The 20,988-nt window shown below is 42.7% G+C and overlaps 1 protein-coding gene across 4 annotated transcripts in view; it reads right to left on the bottom strand.

Moving 5' to 3' along the window:
• Positions 1-20,988, bottom strand: part of SASH1 (SAM and SH3 domain containing 1) — a 264,186-nt gene that overhangs the window by 8,470 nt on the left and 234,728 nt on the right. For all 4 annotated transcript variants that reach the window (XM_070376836.1, XM_070376835.1, XM_070376837.1 and 1 more), the window contains 7 exons: positions 17,284-17,358; positions 15,650-15,793; positions 12,058-12,193; positions 10,633-10,802; positions 9,666-9,875; positions 8,719-8,869; positions 3,591-3,704 (listed from right to left, as the gene is read on the bottom strand). In XM_070376836.1, coding sequence (XP_070232937.1) covers positions 3,591-3,704; positions 8,719-8,869; positions 9,666-9,875; positions 10,633-10,802; positions 12,058-12,193; positions 15,650-15,793; positions 17,284-17,358 — 1,000 coding nt within the window. The remainder of the gene's footprint in view (positions 1-3,590; positions 3,705-8,718; positions 8,870-9,665; positions 9,876-10,632; positions 10,803-12,057; positions 12,194-15,649; positions 15,794-17,283; positions 17,359-20,988) is intronic.

Genomic DNA, 20,988 nt, shown 5'->3' with positions numbered 1-20,988 from the left:
TTCATTACATAGGGGAATCTCCAACCTCTGGGATCAAAGGCCCCATAATCTTAGGTGGAGCTGATATAATAGTAGCAGAAATAAAGGGTGCAATAAATATAATGCACTTGAATCACCCCCAAAACATCCCTCCCTCCATCCTTGTCCATGGAAAAATTGTCTTCCAGGAAACCGGTCCTTGGTGCCAAAAAAGGTAGGGGACCATTGCTTTAAATGGTATCCCCCCAAGGTTCACCGGTGACCACTGAACCCTCAAAACGTCTTTCAAGCCCTCACTGCTTTTTGTTTTGTTCAAGCGTGTAAAATAAATGTATCCTGCAAACCATCAGCCAATCCTGCTAACAATGAGTAAACAAGCTTAGGTGAGTCTACTGCCAGAGAGTCTTTAAGATACCAATACGGTTCTAATAACCACTGAAGCAACAGACCTCATTAAAGTAAACTAACTGTCAGGCTGATAACTAAACTTATCAACCAGTCACAGTCTACTTACTTAACGATTGTTGACTGATACTAACTGCTTCTTCTCCTTGATGAACAGTGCTGCCCACGGTAACACTGAGGGCACCTGATCCCCGTCCACTTAGGACTCCCTTTCTGTTTGAGACAAGTAAGCCGTCTGGAATTTCCTACGGACTACCTCTGGGCTGTTAGGACAGGGAAACAACGAACAAGACTCATGGCCCTCAAATGGTCCTCTCCCTTGATTTCGCTCTGTTCTTCGGTCATGCAGCTGAGGCATTTAAGATACCGCTGCTCGTGTGGCCCTGATGGATGGTCTACCTGGTAAATTGTTTTCCTTATGGACCTAATAGTTCCCAACAGTCAAATGTTGGTTTTTATTGCGAAAAGGAAAGGACATAGGAGACACACAATTTCGGTTTTACGGCTGCAGGTATTTTAGACGGAATTTATTCGCCTCACACAGCAGTCAGCAGAGGCTAACTGGAAAGGAGAACGGTGAAGAGGTCAGAAAGGAAAAGATTACCACAGCGTTCATAATGGTAAGAAAATTGTCTTTTTTTCAGAACATTGTACTTTTGAAATCAGTGATTTTCAAAGTAGGAGGATCCTTTGTAATGAAGCTTCATTTATAAAACAGAGCAAAGTTGAAGTGTGGAGGTCGCTCAAGGCTGAGGCCCAGCCCCTCTACCGTGGCCACCATCACTCACCCCACCAAGCGCCCCCTCCGGGCCTCTGGGGCTTGCAGGATCCCAAAGATCATAGATAAAAACCAGAGATTCAAGCAGCATGAGCTCCCGAATCAGAAGTTACAAACTGCACAAGAGGCACTGCTGCTGTAAACCTGGTGTTTACTTCTCCACTCAGTGAAAATACTCTCCTAGTAAAACCAGAGCAAAATTGTGCAGCTTGGTTTCATGTGTGAAAAAGCAAAGGTTGGGAGAGGTACCATATCCTTAACTATTTTGTGGATAAAGCAGAAAAGTTCGGGCAGAAAATGTCAAAATCTAGTTCGAAAACATCTTACTTTTAAAGTGCTTTTAGTTGGTTTGAATTGTGGACTTCTAGCAATTTCCTATCTACACTCTATACTTCTCTGCTTTTCAAAGTGAAATTGATGGTTGATCCTATTGGTCCAAAACCTGTTTACCGAATGTCTTTTCATTAAACTATGAAATGCATTAAACTATGGAAGATATAAGTAAACCACTGATTCAAACTGAGTCCATCATTTGTAGTGGGTGTGGGACCTGCTCCGCAAACTAAAAATACATATTCTCCAATAGCTTTCAAAAACTAGACCATGAGGAGGGCTGGCCCAATGTGTAAAGTTTTGGGCACCATAACTCTGAGCCCCTAGTCATGCATGCTCTCTGAATGGGAAGGAAGTACCATATCAGATGTGGGTAATTATATTCTTTCTGTCTAGCTGGTCTGAAGTTTTGAGATTTTTTTTTTCTAATGAAAATGTAATATTTATGATTTAATCACGTACCCTTCATTCAGAGATCTAGCTTTCATAACAATTAAGCAATATTTGAGTAAAGTCAGACTTTTCACATTATTTTAATATGAATTTAAATATTTTCCTACTGAAATGATGATATACTGCTGCCATGATGTATCTGTTTACAGAAGGAGTCACTGTGCTACTGCAGTCCCCGATCTGAATGTTCAGGGCCAGGCCTGCTTGGGTTTACTATTTAAGAAGAAAAACTGAGGTGATGGATGATAATGATCTGAAGAAACCAAACTTTCATGCCCTTGTTTTGTAACAATGTTCTCAGCAGAGCTTCTCGAAATTCTCATATTGAAATGAGAGACTCATGAACGACAGTCCTAAGGCCTAGGATATTCCTGCTCCTCAGAACAAATAAGCAAACAAATAGGCAAAGAGATCTTTTATGGAATATGTTGCCTTTTTCCAACATACTGAAGGAAGCTCCACCTTCCTTCATCCAATCCATGATTTGTGAAGGTACTTATGATAACATATACAAACTATATATATAACATATACAAACCAATCCCTTCTGGCTTGAAGTTCAACTAAGCCCAAATACCCCTGGCTGATGTATGATGACATTAAGTAGTTAAGAGTTTGGACTTGAAAATGCTTATGGTATTGGAAAGTCAGGTCTTTTGTTTACCATTCAGACTTCCCTGGCAGTTCAGTGACTTCCTGGCAGTTCAGTGGTTAAGACTCTGTCTTCCAATGCACAGGGCTCAGGTTCCATTATTTGTCGGGGAACTAAGATCCTACATGCTATGTGGTGTGGCAAAACAAAAAAAATTGTCTGCCATTGACTGCAAGACCATTAGGAGCCAGAGTGGTGCCAAGAGGAAGAGAAGGAGAGCTTCAGTTATTGTTCAGTTTCTCTTTAGCATCTTCACTTATAAAATATGCACTGCAGGATTTGAGTGATAATTAGCAAATTGCATACATATGCACCTAGCCCACTGCTTCATTCATAATCAGTGTTTACAAAATGCTAGGTATTTTTGATATATTACTACTTTACTGAAGTCTTGCTGCTACTGCTAAGTCACTTGAGTCGTGTCCGACTCTGTGCGACCCCATGGACTGCAGCCCACCAGGCTCCTCCGCCCATGGAGCTATAAAAGAGAAACTCGTATTACCGATTTCAGAGGTAAGGGCAAGGGATGGTTGGAGATGTAATTTGACCCAAGTCTTTGGCTATGCACTCCAGGTCTCCCCACTGTAAACCCCCTTGAGTTTTTTCATGGTCCAGAGGGAGAGGGAGGGCTAACCTCCGAGAGTTGCAAGACAATGGGAAGTTTGGGGTCCCTTTCTCTAACACACAAGTTTAAGCTCTTTCCAGTTAGGCGCTACTGCAGGATGGAAGAGTAACTAATGAAAAGATCTCTCTACTCATCTCTCAGCATCATCCATTGCCTAGGTTCTTGAGAGATTTTCCTCCCACCTAAGGATCTGAATCAAGCACCAGTCGCCCTGGAAAAGCTCCTCTCCCTATTTCTAGTTTTCTCAAAAGCAATGGCTCAGGCTGAGGAAGAAAGATAGTTATTAGCCAAAGCACAGACACCAAGAAATAGCCCAGAAGGCTTGCGTGTGACCATGCAGTTGTGATTATCTGTGCTGACAGTACCGTTTTCCAAATTCTCACTGCTTTCATAGCATCCTGAGTCTCGTGGAGAGCATCCGCTCAAGCCCTGGCTGTCAACAAGCAGCTTCTCCTGGGATCCGGACTGGTCGCTGTTACCTAGAGAAGATGAACACACGGCATGGGATTGTAAGGGGAATGAAAAAAAAAAAAGCAGTTTTCAAATCCATTGCATCCTAATTTTATCCTCAGTTCTCACCATACATTTTTGAAGACTGAGATTTTGGAAGAAAACCAATTAAATGAGTGAGATCAGGACGTTTTTCTTTTCAAATCAAGTATCACAGGAAGCTAAGGCCGGAGAGAGAGCACAGAGGTGAAATGTCTTCTAAGTCACTCGGAGGATAACTGGCCTCAGGTCAACCAGGGAGAGGAGAAATTCAGAGCATCATATCAAAAGTGGGGGGAAAGCAACCACAGTCCTTTCTGAGGGCTGATACCACCAAGCAGGAGCAGAGAGTGAATAAATGGCCTTTTCACAAGGAGGAATTAGGCTGTATATGCTTTGTAGAAATCTAGAAGATTTGTGCTTCAAATAAGTTCCCACCTTTCCAAGTTTGGGAGCTGATATAAAAGTGAGCGTCAGACCCCCCTGGTAGTACAGTGGAGTAAGAATCCACCTGCCACTTCGGGAGACATGGGTTGGATCCCTGGCCTGGGAGGATCCCACATGTTGTGTAGCAACTAAGCCCCTGCCCCACAACTACTAAAGCCCGCACGCCTAGAACCCGTGCTCCGCAATAAGAGAAGCCACCACAATGAGAAGCTTCTCACAAAGGGAGCAAGGCTGCCATAAAGGGGACATTAACCCTAACCCCATGAGGAGTGAGTGAGTGAAGTCGCTCAGTTGTGTCCGACTCTTTGTGACCCCATGGACTATAGCCTACCAGATTCCTTCATCCATGGAATTTTCCAAGCAAGAGTACTGGAGTGGGTTGCCATTTCCTTCTTCAGAGGATCTTCCCGACCCAGCGATCGAACCCAGGTCTCCCACATTGCAGGCAGACGCTTGTACCGTTTGAGCCACCAGGAAGGTTAACCCATGAGGGGCCATGGGCAAATCCTTTTGCTACGAATAGGTTGGAGGGTTTTTCCTCCTTTTTCCTTTTCCCTTTGTCTTGGGTTAGCATTTCTATTCCCGCACACAAAAGGTATGACAGGAAAAGCTGAAAACACCCTCCAACTTGGAAACTGAGTACAGAATACCCTTAAGGTGGGTGACGGAAGGTTGAACGTCCTCATCCTAAGGTATCCTTCTAGAGAGAAGCATCAGATGCTTTCTGCTGCAAGTCAGCCTATAGAAAATCACATGGGAAGTCGCATGGGCCTTCATCACCCAAGCTGTGCAGCTCTGTACATTCTGTAAGTGGAACAGCTGACCTTATGCAGGTTCAAGGTTACAGGGAGATCGTCTTTCAATCATAAGACAGACTAAATGCTTGGTTGATAAAACAGGAAACAATACATTTTCTACATAAAATAAGTAGTTGATGAATGGCTCTATTTTTCTCTTCACTCCCCCTCCTCCATCTCTCTCTCTCTCACACACACACACACACAAAACCAGAAATCTGATGTCTCTTCTCATCATTAAAAAAAAGTTGTGGGAAGACTGAGGGCTGCCACATACACACCAGCTGTTCCTACTGTCCACTGACCACTTCCTGTTTGTATTTCTCACAAGGAAAGCATTTTATAACAGAAATCTTGGCAGATAAGCCCTTGAATTAGAGCACCAAAATAAGAAATGCTATTTTAAAAGTGATTAACGTAAAATTAACTAATTGGTAGCACAAGAGCAAACCCTTTCCCCTCCTCCACATTGAAAGTGGAACATTCTAGCGTGGTGTCCTCATTGTATGGAAGAGTCTGCGGATTTGGAATAGCCTCTGTTCTAGCCTAGCATGTTATTTAGGAAAATGATACTTGTAAAATAAGGGCTTTGAGCTATCAGTTACAACCCAGGAAGAGGAATCAATGCAGTTTGTCCCTGGTGAGATAGGTCCGTGCATTGCAGCGGCCAAAACAGACTCCAAAGTGCTGACCGATGGGAATAAAACAGAAAAGTTGTCCCCATAATTGCAGGAAAATGAGGACTGTGCCTGAAACTTTGGGAATGCCAGCCTACCACACAGTGGCATAATAACCTGAAGTTATTATGGGGAGTGAAGGGGTCCTTTGCAGTGCCTGAAAACATGTCAAGGAGATAGAGCCACCTTCTTCTTTCTCAAGGAGATAGAGCCACTTTCTTCCTGAAGGATACAATCAGCGGCTACTTGCAGGAATCCCACTATCAAATTTAGCAATATTCCCTAAAACTAAAAGCCAGTGTTTCCCAGGCAGGTTGTCCTTCCTTAGGGAGAGTGAAGGGGAGGGGCATCTCTTAGATAGACTGCAAATCAAGGTCTTTTCCTCTCCCACGTTCACTAACATTAATGCCAAGGCACAAAGGAAGAAAAAAGTGAGCTAGATCCATGAACATTCTCACAGTCAAGTTGAATGAAGCACTGGGCTTGGGGCTAAAACCTCATTTGGACATGACTTGAATTTGGACTAAAGCTTTCCTCCATCTCATCACACACACACACACACAGAGGAAGGAAAAGCATGCTAAGACATTGATGAGACATCCAAACATCAAAAGGTACTTATGCCCTGAGGACATGTGCCATTTTTCTGGAGCGTAGTTCTCTTGGGAAAAGAATGGGATTCTTGGATAGCAGGCCTTCCAATGGGCTTGCAAATTTATGTCTTTAAAAAGTAAGGATTGAAGCACAACAAAATGTTAACTTTAGTTGGATTTACGAAGTCGATATGTGGATTTGTTTTTTCTCTCTACTTCCCCGCCTATTTGACGTAATTCCTGATTACAATTCTTGTGAAAATGATTTTCTTAAAAGACAGCTTTCATTTGGCAGATCAAGGAGAATGGGTTTGGGATCAGTGGAAGGAATTGCTCTGGCACAATGAGAGTCTTTCCTGAATGGAGGAACCCTGTGGGAAGGCTGGCATTCCCCATGCACAGATGCAGTGAGAGAAGCTGGACCCGCCTGACTGCCAAGCAATAAGGCAGGTGTGTGTCTTGCTTCTGTGGGAGCTGAGATGGAAGATGAGTGAGACATCTCAGATCTCAGCAGATCTCTGGATCTGTCAACTCTAACAGAAACTGATGTGTTCCTAAGTTATCAGTTACTTAGCGTACTTCTAAGGCACAATGAATTTAGAATTGCTGAGTGCAGATTCTTCTCATCCTAGGGTAATCCTGGATCCAGGCTCTCAGTGCTCACTGGCACCCTTGAGTCCTCCAGGGCCTTTATTTTAGAACCGCTAAAAAGAAGTTCCACATTATATATAAAGGATGTTCTCAACGGTGGCACAGCACAGATTCAAAATGAGATTTATGAAGAAGCAGTGAGGCTTCCTTACACTACTGGGTGGGCATCATGACAGGCAAATATCCCCTTACCTATAAAAAATCCCTGGGGCAGATCTCAGGACATGATCCCAGGAAAGACAAGGAGCCCCAGCCCTTGAGACAGACCCTGCCTTATATACTCAGAATTCAGCTTTGCTCCTTCTATGTTTGAATGCTAGAGGAAACATAACGGATGGGGTTTATCAACCAGCTGTTCTCAGTGGCTGAGGAAGAGCAAATGAACTATTTTATAGAGCAGATGTGGTCCAGGAGACTAGATAATTAACTATTAATTGATATCAATATAGCTGGTCAGCCTCACCAGGCACTGGGCCAGGCTCTGACACAACCTGGTCACGGGGCAACCCCTCACCCATGGTGTCTCCTGGGAAACTCCAATCCTAAAGAGACCCGGTTATAAATTGATATTAACTACGGAACACAGTTCCCTCCAAATCTATCCCCGAAGGCAGTGTGTTTATCTAGGGCTCAGACACCTATCTGACGGTGTGTCATCAGTTAATTTAGAGGGACAACCTATTAATCAGAAGTGAATTTAACTGCACTGAGACACTTCTGTGTCTCTTGAGTCTGGTACATTCAGTAATGCACAATTTTTTTTCCACCATTAACCATGGGTTTGGTGTGTCTTTTAGCAATGGAAATGCTATTAGCTACTGATATCCCTGAAGCAGAGCACACGAAAGAAAATACATTTGAATTCAATCACTGGAAAGGATGCTTCCCCCTTCATGATGAATAATCTCAGGAATATTTTTGATGTCAGACAGAAGAATAAAGAGCAAGATAAGACTGGGTTAATGGAGCAAAGGATACAGTGTATTCAAATAGACTATATAAAAGCTGTGAGCTCACTGAATTCTGTTCATGGACTGTAAAAATGAGCTATCATTTTGGCAGAGAAATTGCAATATGGAATTCTCTGCTCTACATATTCGCTCGAGATGATTCCCTGCTTCTTTAATGCAAGCTGATGAATTTCATTTATTCATTAACTAACTCATTCAATCAGAAAACAACTCCAACTCCTCATGTGCTTTGAGAAGTAAATAACCCTTGGCAGGACAGGATACCCCAAGTTTGTCAGTCACTTTTGCACCTGGGTATTTTAATGACCTCCTAAAGGCTGTATATTCCACCAGCCCCCAAGGTGGCATGAACTATGTGTCTTAAGAAAAAAAGAAAAAGTCCAAATAAAGAAAGAAAAATACAATTCAATATTCAGTGAAAAAGTACTGGGTAGTAAGATTTTCTTTTGCTCCTGCATTGGCATTGGGAATCTATGTCTTTGTGCTGTTTGACATAATACAAAATTGACCTTGGCTGTGGAAAGAGTAGGGCTTCCCTGGTGGATCAGATAAGGAATCAGCCTGCAATACAGGAGACCCTGGGTTCGATCCCTGGGTCAGGAAGATCCCCTGGAGAAGAAAATGGCAACCCACTCCAGTATTCTTGCCTGGAACATTCCACAGACAGAGGAGCCTGGCAGGCTACAGTCTGTGGGGTCACAAAGAGCTGGACACGACTCAGTGACCAACACGTTCACATTTTGGAAAGAGAAAGATCAAATGAGGGACTCTGGGGACATAAGCACATATTAGCAGCTTACGGGAGCCTCCTGGTGACCTGAGAATGTGATGGATCTCACTGAACACATCTGGGCTGTGAGGGACTTACTGTCATATTCCTGTAACAGCTCCACTGCTGTCAAGAGAACAGCTCTGTGCTCTGGGTCCCTGATATTTAACTCGTCCAAGTCCTCCTCCTCTAGGAGCTTAAAGGTGTCCAGATCTTCATAGCCATTGAACAGGAAAGTGGGCATGTGCTCCTGGGAGGGAATTAAGACAGAAGAGAGTCAGCAGCTCAGCTGCATGGTCCAGGACCAAAAACCAGTCTCAAACCCTGAACTCTTTTTCCACAGCCACTCTGATGCTAATTCAAAAATTAATAAGCATCTTTCTGACAGTCTGTACCCCCCAGTTCTACAGCTCAGTGGGCAAGCAGAGCACTTCACTAACCATGGGTTAAGAAAGTGTACACTGAAAGCTGAGGTGGACTCCACTGGCCTGCATTTTAATTGTGCCCTTGCTGTGAGCTGATGCCTGCAATGCCACCCAGCGTGTGGTGGAAGAGACACTTCTTTCATCTGGAGCCACTGAAACCCAGCTCAGAGAGACCTGTGACTTCCCCAGGAGCAAGATAGCTTTGCAAGGAGGAAACAGGTCATACCATGTAGACCCACCTTACTAGACGCTGGGGGTAAAGGTGGTGGTGGTGGGGGGGGCAGGGAGAATCCTCAAGACCTCTGAGAGGCCGGTCAGGATGCCAGGAGCCTGTGCTTACTGCCTTTCCTGGTAGTGGCTTGAAGCTCACAGCTCTTTGAAAGTTGCTCTTTGGACTAGGAAGAAATTTCAACCCAGAGTTTATTCTATCACCCTCAAGGGAGGTAAAGGATAGTGTTACGGTGCTGATAATACTAATTCTATAGGATAATAGTACTCATCACAGCCATGGGTCATTCTTCTTGGATGACACAGGTCACCCCACCCTTCCCTGAAGGTGCCCTTGCTTGCTTAGTTTAGGAGAAGGTAACGTGGGGTCCGCCAGAACAGGACGGAACTGACTTTGAGGTTGATCCGATCCAGGAGGTCCTCCACTGACTTCGGCTGAGGGGGTCTCCCTTTCCTCCTCCTCCTGGTGGCGCGCTTGGGCTTCTCCTCTTCCTCGTTGAGCACATCCACATAGATGAATTTGAACGTGCCCACCTTGTTGTTCAGCAGGCCCATCCAGGTGCCCATGGGGGGTTTGCTGATTATATCAATGATGTCTCCTTTCTGTGGCCCAGGGAAGAAGGATCTTTCCATTAGGTACATTTCCAAGCATGAACCATCAATCCATCAGAAGTGTCAATCATGTGATGTGAAGACGCTATGAAGACTAGAATCAGGGCTCCACGAGTCACCTGATATGATTGTGAGTATGGCAGAGACCACAGAGAGAACTCCTGATTGTGCAGGATCCCACTGAGGCCCAAGATCCCATCCCCTCCACCTTCCTGCCCCAGAGGATGGTGGCTCAAGGTGTCCACCAGGGCTCACGGCTGGGTGGGCACCTGGCTCTCTGAAGGCCTTGCCCTCACCCAGAGAGCTCCTACTTCTTGGAGAAAAAATTCCCGCCAATCAGAGGTCAGTGGTAACCCCTGCTCTATACTCGCTTCATACATTTTGTGAAATCCCATCTGCTCCATAAGGACGTCACTGATCACATCAGTGAAGTCAGTCATGTCCTTTCAGTTGGCAAAAGCACTGAGACTGGAAGGTGAAGGGCAGTGGGAATTCTAGAGGGAAGCTGGGGTCAGAAGACAGGGCCAGCGTGGTGATAAGACAGAATTAACATAAGACCCGCCTCTATCCCTAAAGGCAGGCTGGTTCTCTGGTTTTTCACTGCAGAAGAGACCAATGTATCAAAGGAGCAGATGCGTTGGCCAGTCTGCACCACAAGAGGTCAGCATTCAACACAAAGGAGAAGAGAACGGGTCCTAAAGCCACAGGGCACCTGGGGTGACTGCTCTGAGGTCAAGTAAACACACACCTTGAGCTTGAGGGAGTCTGTGTCGTAGGGGCTGGGCGTGAAGTCGGTGTGCACCCTGGCGCGCCCACAGAACGGGCCCCGGTACGGGGGCTCCTCGTCATCACCATCTTCCGACTTGACACTCTCCCTATTGCTGGTCGAGGAATCGGTGGTGCTCACTGTCTGACCACCTGTAGGGAACACATGCAGAACTTGGGTCAATGCAAATTCCCTGCACAGCAAAGCTGGAGACTCTGACGCTATCACAGACTAGGAAGGTAAGGGCCAGAGGAAGGCAGTCATGAGCCTGACCTGAGCAGAGGCCAGGGGACGATCTGAGTTTTCTGAGTGTTCTCCCTAATCAAGCCCCTAATTGGACAGGGGACTCCAGCAGTTATCTTTATGACCAGGGAAGCCAAGTGACATGGAAACTCTCTGATAGAGGACAACAGCCTTAACCTTTATAACCTCCCATTTGTCAGGCATACTGTCTTTACCCCATTTTACAGATGAGGAAGCTCAAAGAGGTCAAGTAACTTGCCCAAAGCCAAATGCTTTTTAAGTAGTGGGTTTAAACTTGGGTCTCTTCCCCCACAGTGCTCAGCCAACACCACCATTGGGTTAGGAGTGGTTCAACAGTGTGTGTTTCAGGGACATTTGTCATTCTCCTTTCATCTCCCCCCCAAACCCCGGTTCTTAGTTGACTAAAACTAAGATTACTAATAAAGTTTTCATCAACATTTTATATTCATAAAAGTTAAGAAGACATTAGCTTTCTTTGTAAAACCAGAAGAGAATTATCGGGACATCCCACTACACCAAATGCACCAGGGGAATATAATGTCACGTTATTGTGTTGAATTCTGCACTAAAACATTTTTTTGATTAAAGATTGCCAATTGGAGAGAAGCACTGGTCTTCTCTTTTACTAACCCCCCACTAACATGCTAATAAAGGAATCGGATTCACCACGACAAAGAACATGGCAGAGGGCAATGCACTGATGAGAGATTTCTACCAAAATCTCTAAGACAAAAAAGTGGTCAGAAGATCGCTGGTTGCTATTGCAGGTGGAGGATGCGCCCAGAGGTCAGGAAAGCAACGTGTGCGCTGCAGAACCCTGGTCAGCTCCCTTTATTCTGCTGGTCACTGTCATCAGTGTTTCCCCTTGACTTCCTCCCTTCAGTTTCCACATCTTCCGCTAACGTGCTTTCCTCTCTCTCCCCTCCGACCAAAATCATTACCCTCTTGTTTATGCTACTGCTAGACATCGGCTACTAAACAAACAGGACTCTAGGGCCAGGTATTTTTCAGGTCTGTCTCTGTAACAGCACCCTAAGGGTAAGAAGTCGGTCTTATTTATCTTTAAATTGCCTGAACCTGACACTCAGCAAAAGTCTGACTTAGACGCCAAGGAAATCATCTATGATTGCAAACTGGACTCACTCATCGAGCTTTGACCGCTCAGAGAACTCCGCAGACTTTCCACAGAACCTCCGGCTTTGAGCTTGGGCTTGTCCATGTGTTCACTGTCAGGCTGAGAGGACGGAGGGGAGCCCGGCATCCCATCAAGGCCTGAATCCTGAAATGAGTTTCGACAAAATTACATTCGTCAGAGGGGATGTGTATCTTTTTGTAATACACAGTTGTTTAGCAACCAAATCAATCAAATTCATCTTTATACTCATGTCTGATGCTTTTACCCAAAATACACCTTCTTTTTAATCTATATCCTGCTTCATCTTCAAGTTGTAGCTCAAATAACTATTAATTAAGCACTCAAAAAGTGTTTTTCATGCTCTAATACATGTTCTTGAAAAAAAAAAACCTCTCTACCTTGGAGACAAAACATTTCGTTAAAGGCTTAGAGGCTCTTTGCATACTCCCTAGTTCAGTAATAAAGTGTTAGCAGCGCAGTCATGTCCAACTCTTTGCAACCCCATGTACTGCAGCCCACCAGGCTCCTCTGTCCATGGAATTCTCCAGGCAAGAATACTGGAGTGGGTAGCCATTCCCTTCTCTAGGGGATCTTCTTGACCCAGGGATTGAACCTGGGTCTCCCACATTGCAGGCATATTTTTTACCATCTGGGCCACAAAGCTGGACCTCAAATGTAGATCAAATACAATCCACTAGTGATGTAGTATCCGGAAGTACTATCAGAAAATATTTTATCTATTTGAAGGGAAATTTCTACATTAAAAAAAAGTGTATTCCTTGTTTTTGTTTTTAAAAATAGAGATCAGATTTTTATATTTCTATTTACACAAATTATTGAAATTGGCTAATAAAATACCCACTTAGGACCCAGATACACAGTTGACCCTCGAACAACACAGGGGTTAGGGGTGCTGACCCGACTTGCAGTCGGCTCTCTTTATCTGTAGTTCCACATTTGTGGATTCAGACAACCAGAGTCGGACACGACTGAAGCATCTTAGCAGCAGAGGCAGCAGCAGCAGGTTGTACAGTGCTGTAGAGTTTACTACTGAAAAAAATCCACCCATGAGATGACCTGTGCAGTTCAAACCTGTGTTGTTCAAAGGTCAACTGTACCTCAAACATACCATTTTTCTGTCTAAAATACAGTTTCCGTAAGTCACCCTACGAGTTTAGCTTCATTGACTTCTTCTAGTTTGTTGTTAGTAAAAACTGTCAAGCCTCTTTTAGATCCGAATGGTGACAGCAGTGACTCAGCAAAACTTCTCGCTTTTGGGGTGGCTCAGTATCCATTAATTTGGCAGGCCCTCATTTGCATGTGTCACATGCTCATTTGATTTGAAGTGCTATATAGACAGACACTACCACGTTTTTAAAAGTCTGCAGTCAGAATGGTTTACTTGCCCAAACAGAACAGTCTCTGTCATACTACACAGCCACGTGAGCACAAAACCAGCTGAACGAAACCTGTTATTTGCATAGTGCCGAATCATCAGAAGGGCTCTGAGAGATTCTGCGGGGCCCTGCAAACTTTTGAGGACAATCAAAAGGGCAGCTTCTGATCCAAAACACACTTCTGTTTTCCATTTAAGAAAAGAGAGCAAACAACCTCAGCAACAACAATAGAGAGAGGCGCATTATTAGGAAGTTACTGAAGCTGCAAAGGATGAATTCCTGAGGAGGTTGGTTTTCATTCCTCTCTTCTGAATCATAAAATAAACCACCTATCCAATTAAAATCTTCTAAAAATTCTTCTGGAAAAAAAACCTCACATTTTGAAAAACAGCAATATGAAATATACATCTCTGATAGTGTATGTTCATAAGGCTCTTAAAAATTATTAATTCATTCATCACATTTATTGAATACCATGGGTACTATTTCAGATGCTGGGCATATAGCAGGAACAGAGCAGACAAAAATCCTTACCAGAAGAGTTGATATATTTAGTAAAAAGATTTTTTTTTTTAAGCCTTACAATGTTAATTTCCTTTCTCTAAAAAGCACTATAATGATTCCTTCTTTTTTTGCTTTTGTGAAATGACTGTTCCAAATAAACAGGAAAATAAAAATACAAGGCATCTATATAGTAGTAAAATTACAGAGAAATGCTCAAAATGACATGAACGCTATATGCTAATGATCCACAAAGCAAAAAAAAAAAAAAAACCCTAGGAATATGTTTACAAGAGCTTTTAGTAGATATTTCAATCTGGGGGGAAAAATCAACTAAATAGTAAGTGCTTTAAATTCACGCTTTCATTGGCATGTAGTCTGTCTCACAGACGCATGTGCAGTCTGTCTCATTGCTGGGTAGAAATATAGACTTTCCATCACTCCCACATCCATAGGGACAAGAAAGGAAAAGAATAAGGGTAACATTCAGGGAGTGCGGAGGAAGCCAGACATCCCCTGTAGGTATAACAAGCCCCAGTGTCTCATGTCTCAACCTGGGCACTCTCGGTATTTTGCATGGTTCATTCTTTGTTGCAGAGGCCTGCCCTGTGCCTTGTAAGATGCATCCTCAACACCACTCCACCCTAACCCATTGCAAGTATCAAAAATGTCCCCAGCTGATGCCCTGGGGATGGTGGGGGGAGCAAAATCACCACCCCCACCCCCAATACCCCATGAGAACCACTATAATAAACAGAAGATGCACAGGCTTTGTTTGAAGCACAGGGCAGGAGGCTGGGCTAGCCGGTGCTGAGTGATTCAGACACGGAATTTAGCTCACCGTGTCCACTAGAGGGCAGCAGCTGAGCAAAAATGTCTGTTTCATTTTGTGGCTAAAGCGGCATTACCTACTTATTTCAAGTTAGACAACCAGCTCACACAGGGGGACTTCAGCAGACTACAGAAAGAACACTATAAAGGTGTCAGAGGAGAGTGTTTTGAAATTTTAATGGTTAGAATTATCTCAGGCCCAGCTTTCCAAGTGTCTTTATTCCTTCCACCCATAAAAAGAAGGTCATGTTCCTAGTGATGAAATTATAGAACTGGGGGAGGAGGCGTTGTCAATTCTGTGATATCTTAATGTTTGCAGATAAAGCTATTTAGTGAACACACACCCCCCTGCAGAAACACGATTATTATGTAAGTCCTGCAGCTAGGAAACACTTTCTCAGTTTATTTCTCTGACTTGCTATGTGCTCCTAAGAACAACTTACACTACATTTATTTGAAAAGTCTGCTTCATAAGAAAATTTGAGTGTCTCTTTAAGGTTTGATTCTGGTGACATCCATTTTGAAGGCAGGGATATTTTAGAAAATAAAATCCTTCCTTTGTTTTCTAAATTTTAGTGCTTATTTTTACTACAGAATAATCATTTCTTTACATGTCTCTTTTGCTCATCTGTACATAGAACACAGGACCTGATTTATATTCCCAGCACCAAGCCTGGTGCTTGCATGACCCTACGTGCTTAATAAATATTTGCTGAATCCACTGTTTGTCTACACAAACTAGGCATGGTCCTGGAGCCTGGTTAATGCCAATGAATGTATTTAGCACCACTGAAAATCTCAAGACAGACCACCCCCAGCTTTTTTTGTTATGCGAGAGAAGCAAGAGGGTATTTGCTTGACTGTCACATACCTGCTCAGAGACAGAGCTGCTATATTTTTTAGACATTCTCTTCCTCATTGTCTCTTTCACAGATTTCACCTTTTTTCCAAGAGAGATTCGGGAGGCAGTGGGTGATTTGATTACTTCTTTATACACAAAATCTCCTTCTTTACCCTGCAAAACAAAATTTATTAAGTATCTTTAATCACAGAAAATGAAGCCCCAAAACAGGTTTTATTATTCAAACCATGAATGTCCTACCTCTCAGCAAAATGTTGGCATGCCCCAGGATCTCCACATTTTTCTTATGTTAACTCAGTGCTGTTATTTATCTTTATGATTAAAAATTAAAGCTACTGACTAACTGGCTTATGTTTATTTGTTTAAAGTGGAATATGAGTTAGTTTTATTTAAACTTAGTATGATATATTCTTCTCCTATTGCATTTTTTCCCACCAGTTTAAATACCCAAGGGGACTGTGTTTCATCAATAAAGAATGATTTAGATGAACCAGTGTTCACTTAATCTCAGCATGGGGAAGAAAAAAAAGATAATACTACTGAGTCACCCAAGAAAGTGGTAGGAACAAAATGGCAAAACTCAATCATTAGAAGTCCATCACCTGATCAGATTTATATCACTGAAGCATTTCGTGTGGTCAACTCCTAACCATGCATAAATTTATTTTTCCCTGAACAAGTTCAATTGTAGTCACTTCTCATTCTATTTTATATTAGGGGGAAAAAAAAAAGACTTTCCCTTGGAGAAAGAAAAAAGAAATTATACTTTTATTTTTTAAAAGATTGACCAGATAAAATTATTGGTTTATGAATCAATAAAATTTGATATCTAAATAAAATAATTTTATTCTCCCACGAAATTCTCAGACACTACAAAAATATCATAGATGGGTGCTTTAGCTGACACATGATCATAACGGATATAAAGCACAGAATCCTGATTTCACAGCTTTACGATAAAATGCACAAGGGGAAAACAAAACTGTATGGAAAATACACCGACATCCTTGGAAATCTCAGAAGGTAAAGTTGAAGGAAAACCTGTACACCACAGTGGGGGCCTGACCCCAGACTGTGATTCAGAGACAAGTCTGAAAAGGCAGTAAGCTTGGCTCAGAGGAGTCTGGTTTACTTTGGCCCCCAGGGGACTGGGTTCATTTCAGGACACTCCAGATCAGGAGGTCCTAAGCTTAGTGCAGAGCTGCACACATGGCCTATGATAAGGCTGGTTTTCAGAAATGCTGGCTCACACTCTTGGAACCCAAATCACAGGGCTCTCTCCTGTGGCACTACCCACGTGTAATAGTCACATACACGTGCAACTGTTGTGAACAGAAAGCATGGGAGCACCAATGACTAAGACTGCAGAAATCAAACTCCTCTGGACTTGTGACTTGAAGAAACCTGGGAACCAAGACATTAAAGAAATGGTGTTCCTGCAAAGAGAGAGATGGTCATCTTTCATTCCATATGAAACCAAAAAGAGTCTTTAAGATGGTGAAACTAGGCTTCTCTCCAAACATGATTTAGGATCCCCGGAGGATGGTTACCTAGTATCGATTCTCAAAAACACTAAATGTGAAACTGTGTCCACCACATCACTTGAATCCAAACCTTTTCCCTCCCTTCTGATGTGTACTCACCATTGGGTCCGAATTATTACTGCCAATGTGCAGAGAACGATTTGTCAAGTCAAATCCTCCAAAACTGCAGGTTCTCTGTGGAAAGAAGGGGGGGCAGAAATAATCCAGTTATGTTTAAGTCGCCGAACAGTCACTGACCCAACACACGTCCCGTTTGCAGAATGTCACTGGACCACAAACGTGCTACAGGATGAGTAAGAAAGGAGAAATGACGGAAAAAACACATGGTTCATGTTATAAGGAGACGTCGTCACTCATTTTGCCCTTCCACGGGCCGCTGGAACTATGCCTGCACCACAGGTTCAGAGTCCCCTTCACATGCAAAAACCAACTGGTTTAAAAAAAAAAAAAAATATATATATATATACACACAATGCAAAAATACCAAATATATGTTAATTGCTCAAGATGCCCTGTCTCTTAGCCACAGAATTTCCCTTCTCTATTCCCCTTAATATTGGCCACAGGATTAATAACAAGGGAACATGTCTTAGAAAACCCGTGTGTGCAAAGCAGTCTTGGAAACCCAGCTCTGAAGTCCACTGAAAGCAGGCCTTTCTAACAGCCTCTTGTTTTGTTTAGTTTTAAATCACTCAGATGGAGGAAAAGGCTATGTTTACAAGTAAAGTCCAATCAGGCCCAGAGGATTACTCACTCGTTGCTTTACTGACCTAGCCAAAAATGCTGATAACTCTCCCATCTAACTGCCCAACTTAATCACTTATGACCCCTTCCTCAGAGTGTACGAAGTAAAGACACCACATTTGCCCAGAAAGAAAAAGACTGATTCCGTGACTGCCTTTCCTATTAATTTCAATAGGAAAACCATTGGTGTTATAAAGAATGAAAACTTTAATCTCCTTCTGGTTGGTTTCAAACTGAAAGGAACTGCTTATGCTTCAGTGCTGTTATACTCCCAGAACTTTGAACTCTCTGTTGCTTTTCCAGCACAAGCATCCCCATCTCTACCCCTACCCCCTGCAACCCCCAAATCTAAGAAAAAGGAGAAACTCAAAGCATACTAATTTTTGTTACAATCTATTATCTTCTAAAGCAATTGGTAATAAAATCTGAATAACAGATTTGGGTACCAATGTTTTGTATTACTTGTTTCTCTGAGAACTCCAATTAACAGCTATTAAATGGAAGAAATGAACAGAAAAGCACAATGTATCCTATAAACATTGCTTACTGAAAATAAATACACCTCAGGTATATATTCTGCAGCTTCCCTGGCAGCTCAGTTGGTAAAGAATCCGCCTGCAAGGTAGGAGACCCCGGTTCAATTCCTGGGTCGGGAAGATTCGCTGGAGAAAGGACAGGCTACCCACTCCGGTATTCTGGCCTGGAGTATTCCATGGACTGTGTAGTCCATGGGGTTGCAAAGAGCTGGACACGACTGAACAACTTTCACTTTCAGGTATATATTAACTGAACTGAGCAAGTGGGAACATCCAGGAAGGAAAATGCCTAGAGTTTTGGAATCACAATGATATGGATCCAAATCCCAGTTCTACCACTTAACTTTCTGTGTGACCACAGGTAAAGTACTTAAACTCTCTGAGCTCTGGTTTCTTCATAAGTAAAATACTCTCTATATCCTATATTTGAGACTTTTAGCATACTGTCTGGCACAAAGCAGACACTCCCTAGTGGCTCAGCAGTAAAGAATCTGCCTGCAATACAGGAGACATGGGTTTAATCCCTGGTTTGGGAAGAGCCCCTGGAGAAGGAAATGGCAACTCCCTCCAGTATTCTTGTCTAGAGAATCCCATGGACAGAAGAGCCTAGTGGGCTACAGTACATAGGATCTCAAAGAACTGGACACGGCTGAATGGCAACTCCCTCCAATATTCTTGTCTAGAGAATCCCATGGACAGAAGACCCTGGTGGGCTACAGTACATAGGATCTCAAAGAATTGGACACGGCTGAATGACTGAACCATCGACCATCAACACCACACTGAGAATACGGTAGCTTGTCCTGGCAACTGTTGTACTGAGGTCGAGATTTAGTTGACATTCTAAATACGTGAGTAAAGAACTAGAGCTTAGTTCTGAGCCTTATATTCTGGGATCTTCAACTGTAAAACTACAGCAATCCTAAGAATGGACCCATAAGTGAGCGAGAGCTGGTATGACAGAAAGAAAGGCCGGGAGAAGAAAGTGCTACAGGAGGCATTTCAGGATAACCAACATCCAGGATGGCACATAACTGTTCTCCTTCATCAAAGCTATGGCTGCCGTTTTAAATAGTCTACTATAGACACGACTGCCAATAGACATTACTTTCATTTTATATGAATATCAATGGACAATGTGATTTCCCTTACAACTTACTCAGACCTATATCTATTCTATAAAAAGACACAATACCTCTGTAAACAAAATCATCACCAAACCCCCTCATCTGCAAGCAATGTCATGACCATCTCTCAAGGCTGACTTTTAACTTTAACTTTCCCTTTCCAGCGTATAGTGCCAAATACATTTTCTCATTTCTGCAAAGGCAGTCATTTTATCCCAGTCGCTTTCCTGTGACTCGGGGCTCCACAGACGCAGTATGGCGTCCAGATGCCTCATCATTTTATGTCCCTCGTGCCCCCCTGCTTTGAATTCCAATGCTGACTGCACCACTGGAGCCCGGCATGTTATTTCTGATGCACGTGAAGTAACTGACAAAGAATTTATGTGGAAACTATAACTGCAATAAATTAGAAGCTTATTTCTGTCTTTATAAGCCTGCTGCATGCATTTTTCCCTAAAATAAGAAGTACAGAGGAAGGAGTAGACTGGTTTTCTTAACTGCCAACTAAAACTTCTCCCAGTGATAGGCTAAGATATTTGGAACTGATTCTTCTGTATGAAGGATGAACCAAATTTAACAGCACTGCTTGAACTAATCTGTAACCTTTTCTATTAGATCAAGTAGTTCTTGAAGCAGTACTCTTTCAACACAGAAAACAGAAGAGTAACAGAAAGTAAACCAATCTTTGACTTCAGTGGTCTACATAAATAAAGCTTACATGAAGCTTTTCAAGTTCAAACATCTCCTGTACAGAAATTACAAGAAAATTTTAGATAGATGCTTGTGGATGAGGAGAGCCAGTCAATGGAATGGTCATGCAGTTGAAAACATGTTTTGGGGGGAGGTTGGATTTTTTTTTTTAAATGGACAAAATTGCAAAATGTCATGCATGTCTGTTCCCCCAAACAAAATTGAATGACCAAATAAAAAGCAAGACAAATGACCGTTTCCAGTGAGTACAAAGCATTGTCATTTCCCTGAGGTTTCATCAAGCAAATATGGCATATTTTGAAAGACAAAAAGATTAAGGTTGAAGAGTAAAGGAAAGTATACTTTTGAATAAAATGAAAGAGAGATATGACAAGAAGAATGGAAAAGGCTTAAGTGAACCAAGCAAAGAACTTATCTTAACCTCTTAAAAACAAAAACGAAAACCCCTCTTCTGTTGTTAAAATATTTAACAACAGGGGTGAAAGCCTGTGCTTCTACCACAGGGGGCATGGGTTTGATCCCAGGTCGGGGAACTAAGACTCCATATGCCACACAGCATGGCCAAAGACAACAGAAAAACAAAAACACGAATACTCCCCTATGTTCTCTGAATAATTAAATTGTGTTTTCTTGATTGTACAACGACAAGAAACAGTATGTTCAAATTTCTAATTTAGCACTGAACA

This window comes from Bos mutus, chromosome 9 (genome assembly GCF_027580195.1).
Source record: "Bos mutus isolate GX-2022 chromosome 9, NWIPB_WYAK_1.1, whole genome shotgun sequence".
In the NCBI taxonomy this organism is placed as follows: Eukaryota; Metazoa; Chordata; class Mammalia; order Artiodactyla; family Bovidae; genus Bos; species Bos mutus.
This window is presented reverse-complemented; position numbering and strand designations above follow the sequence as displayed.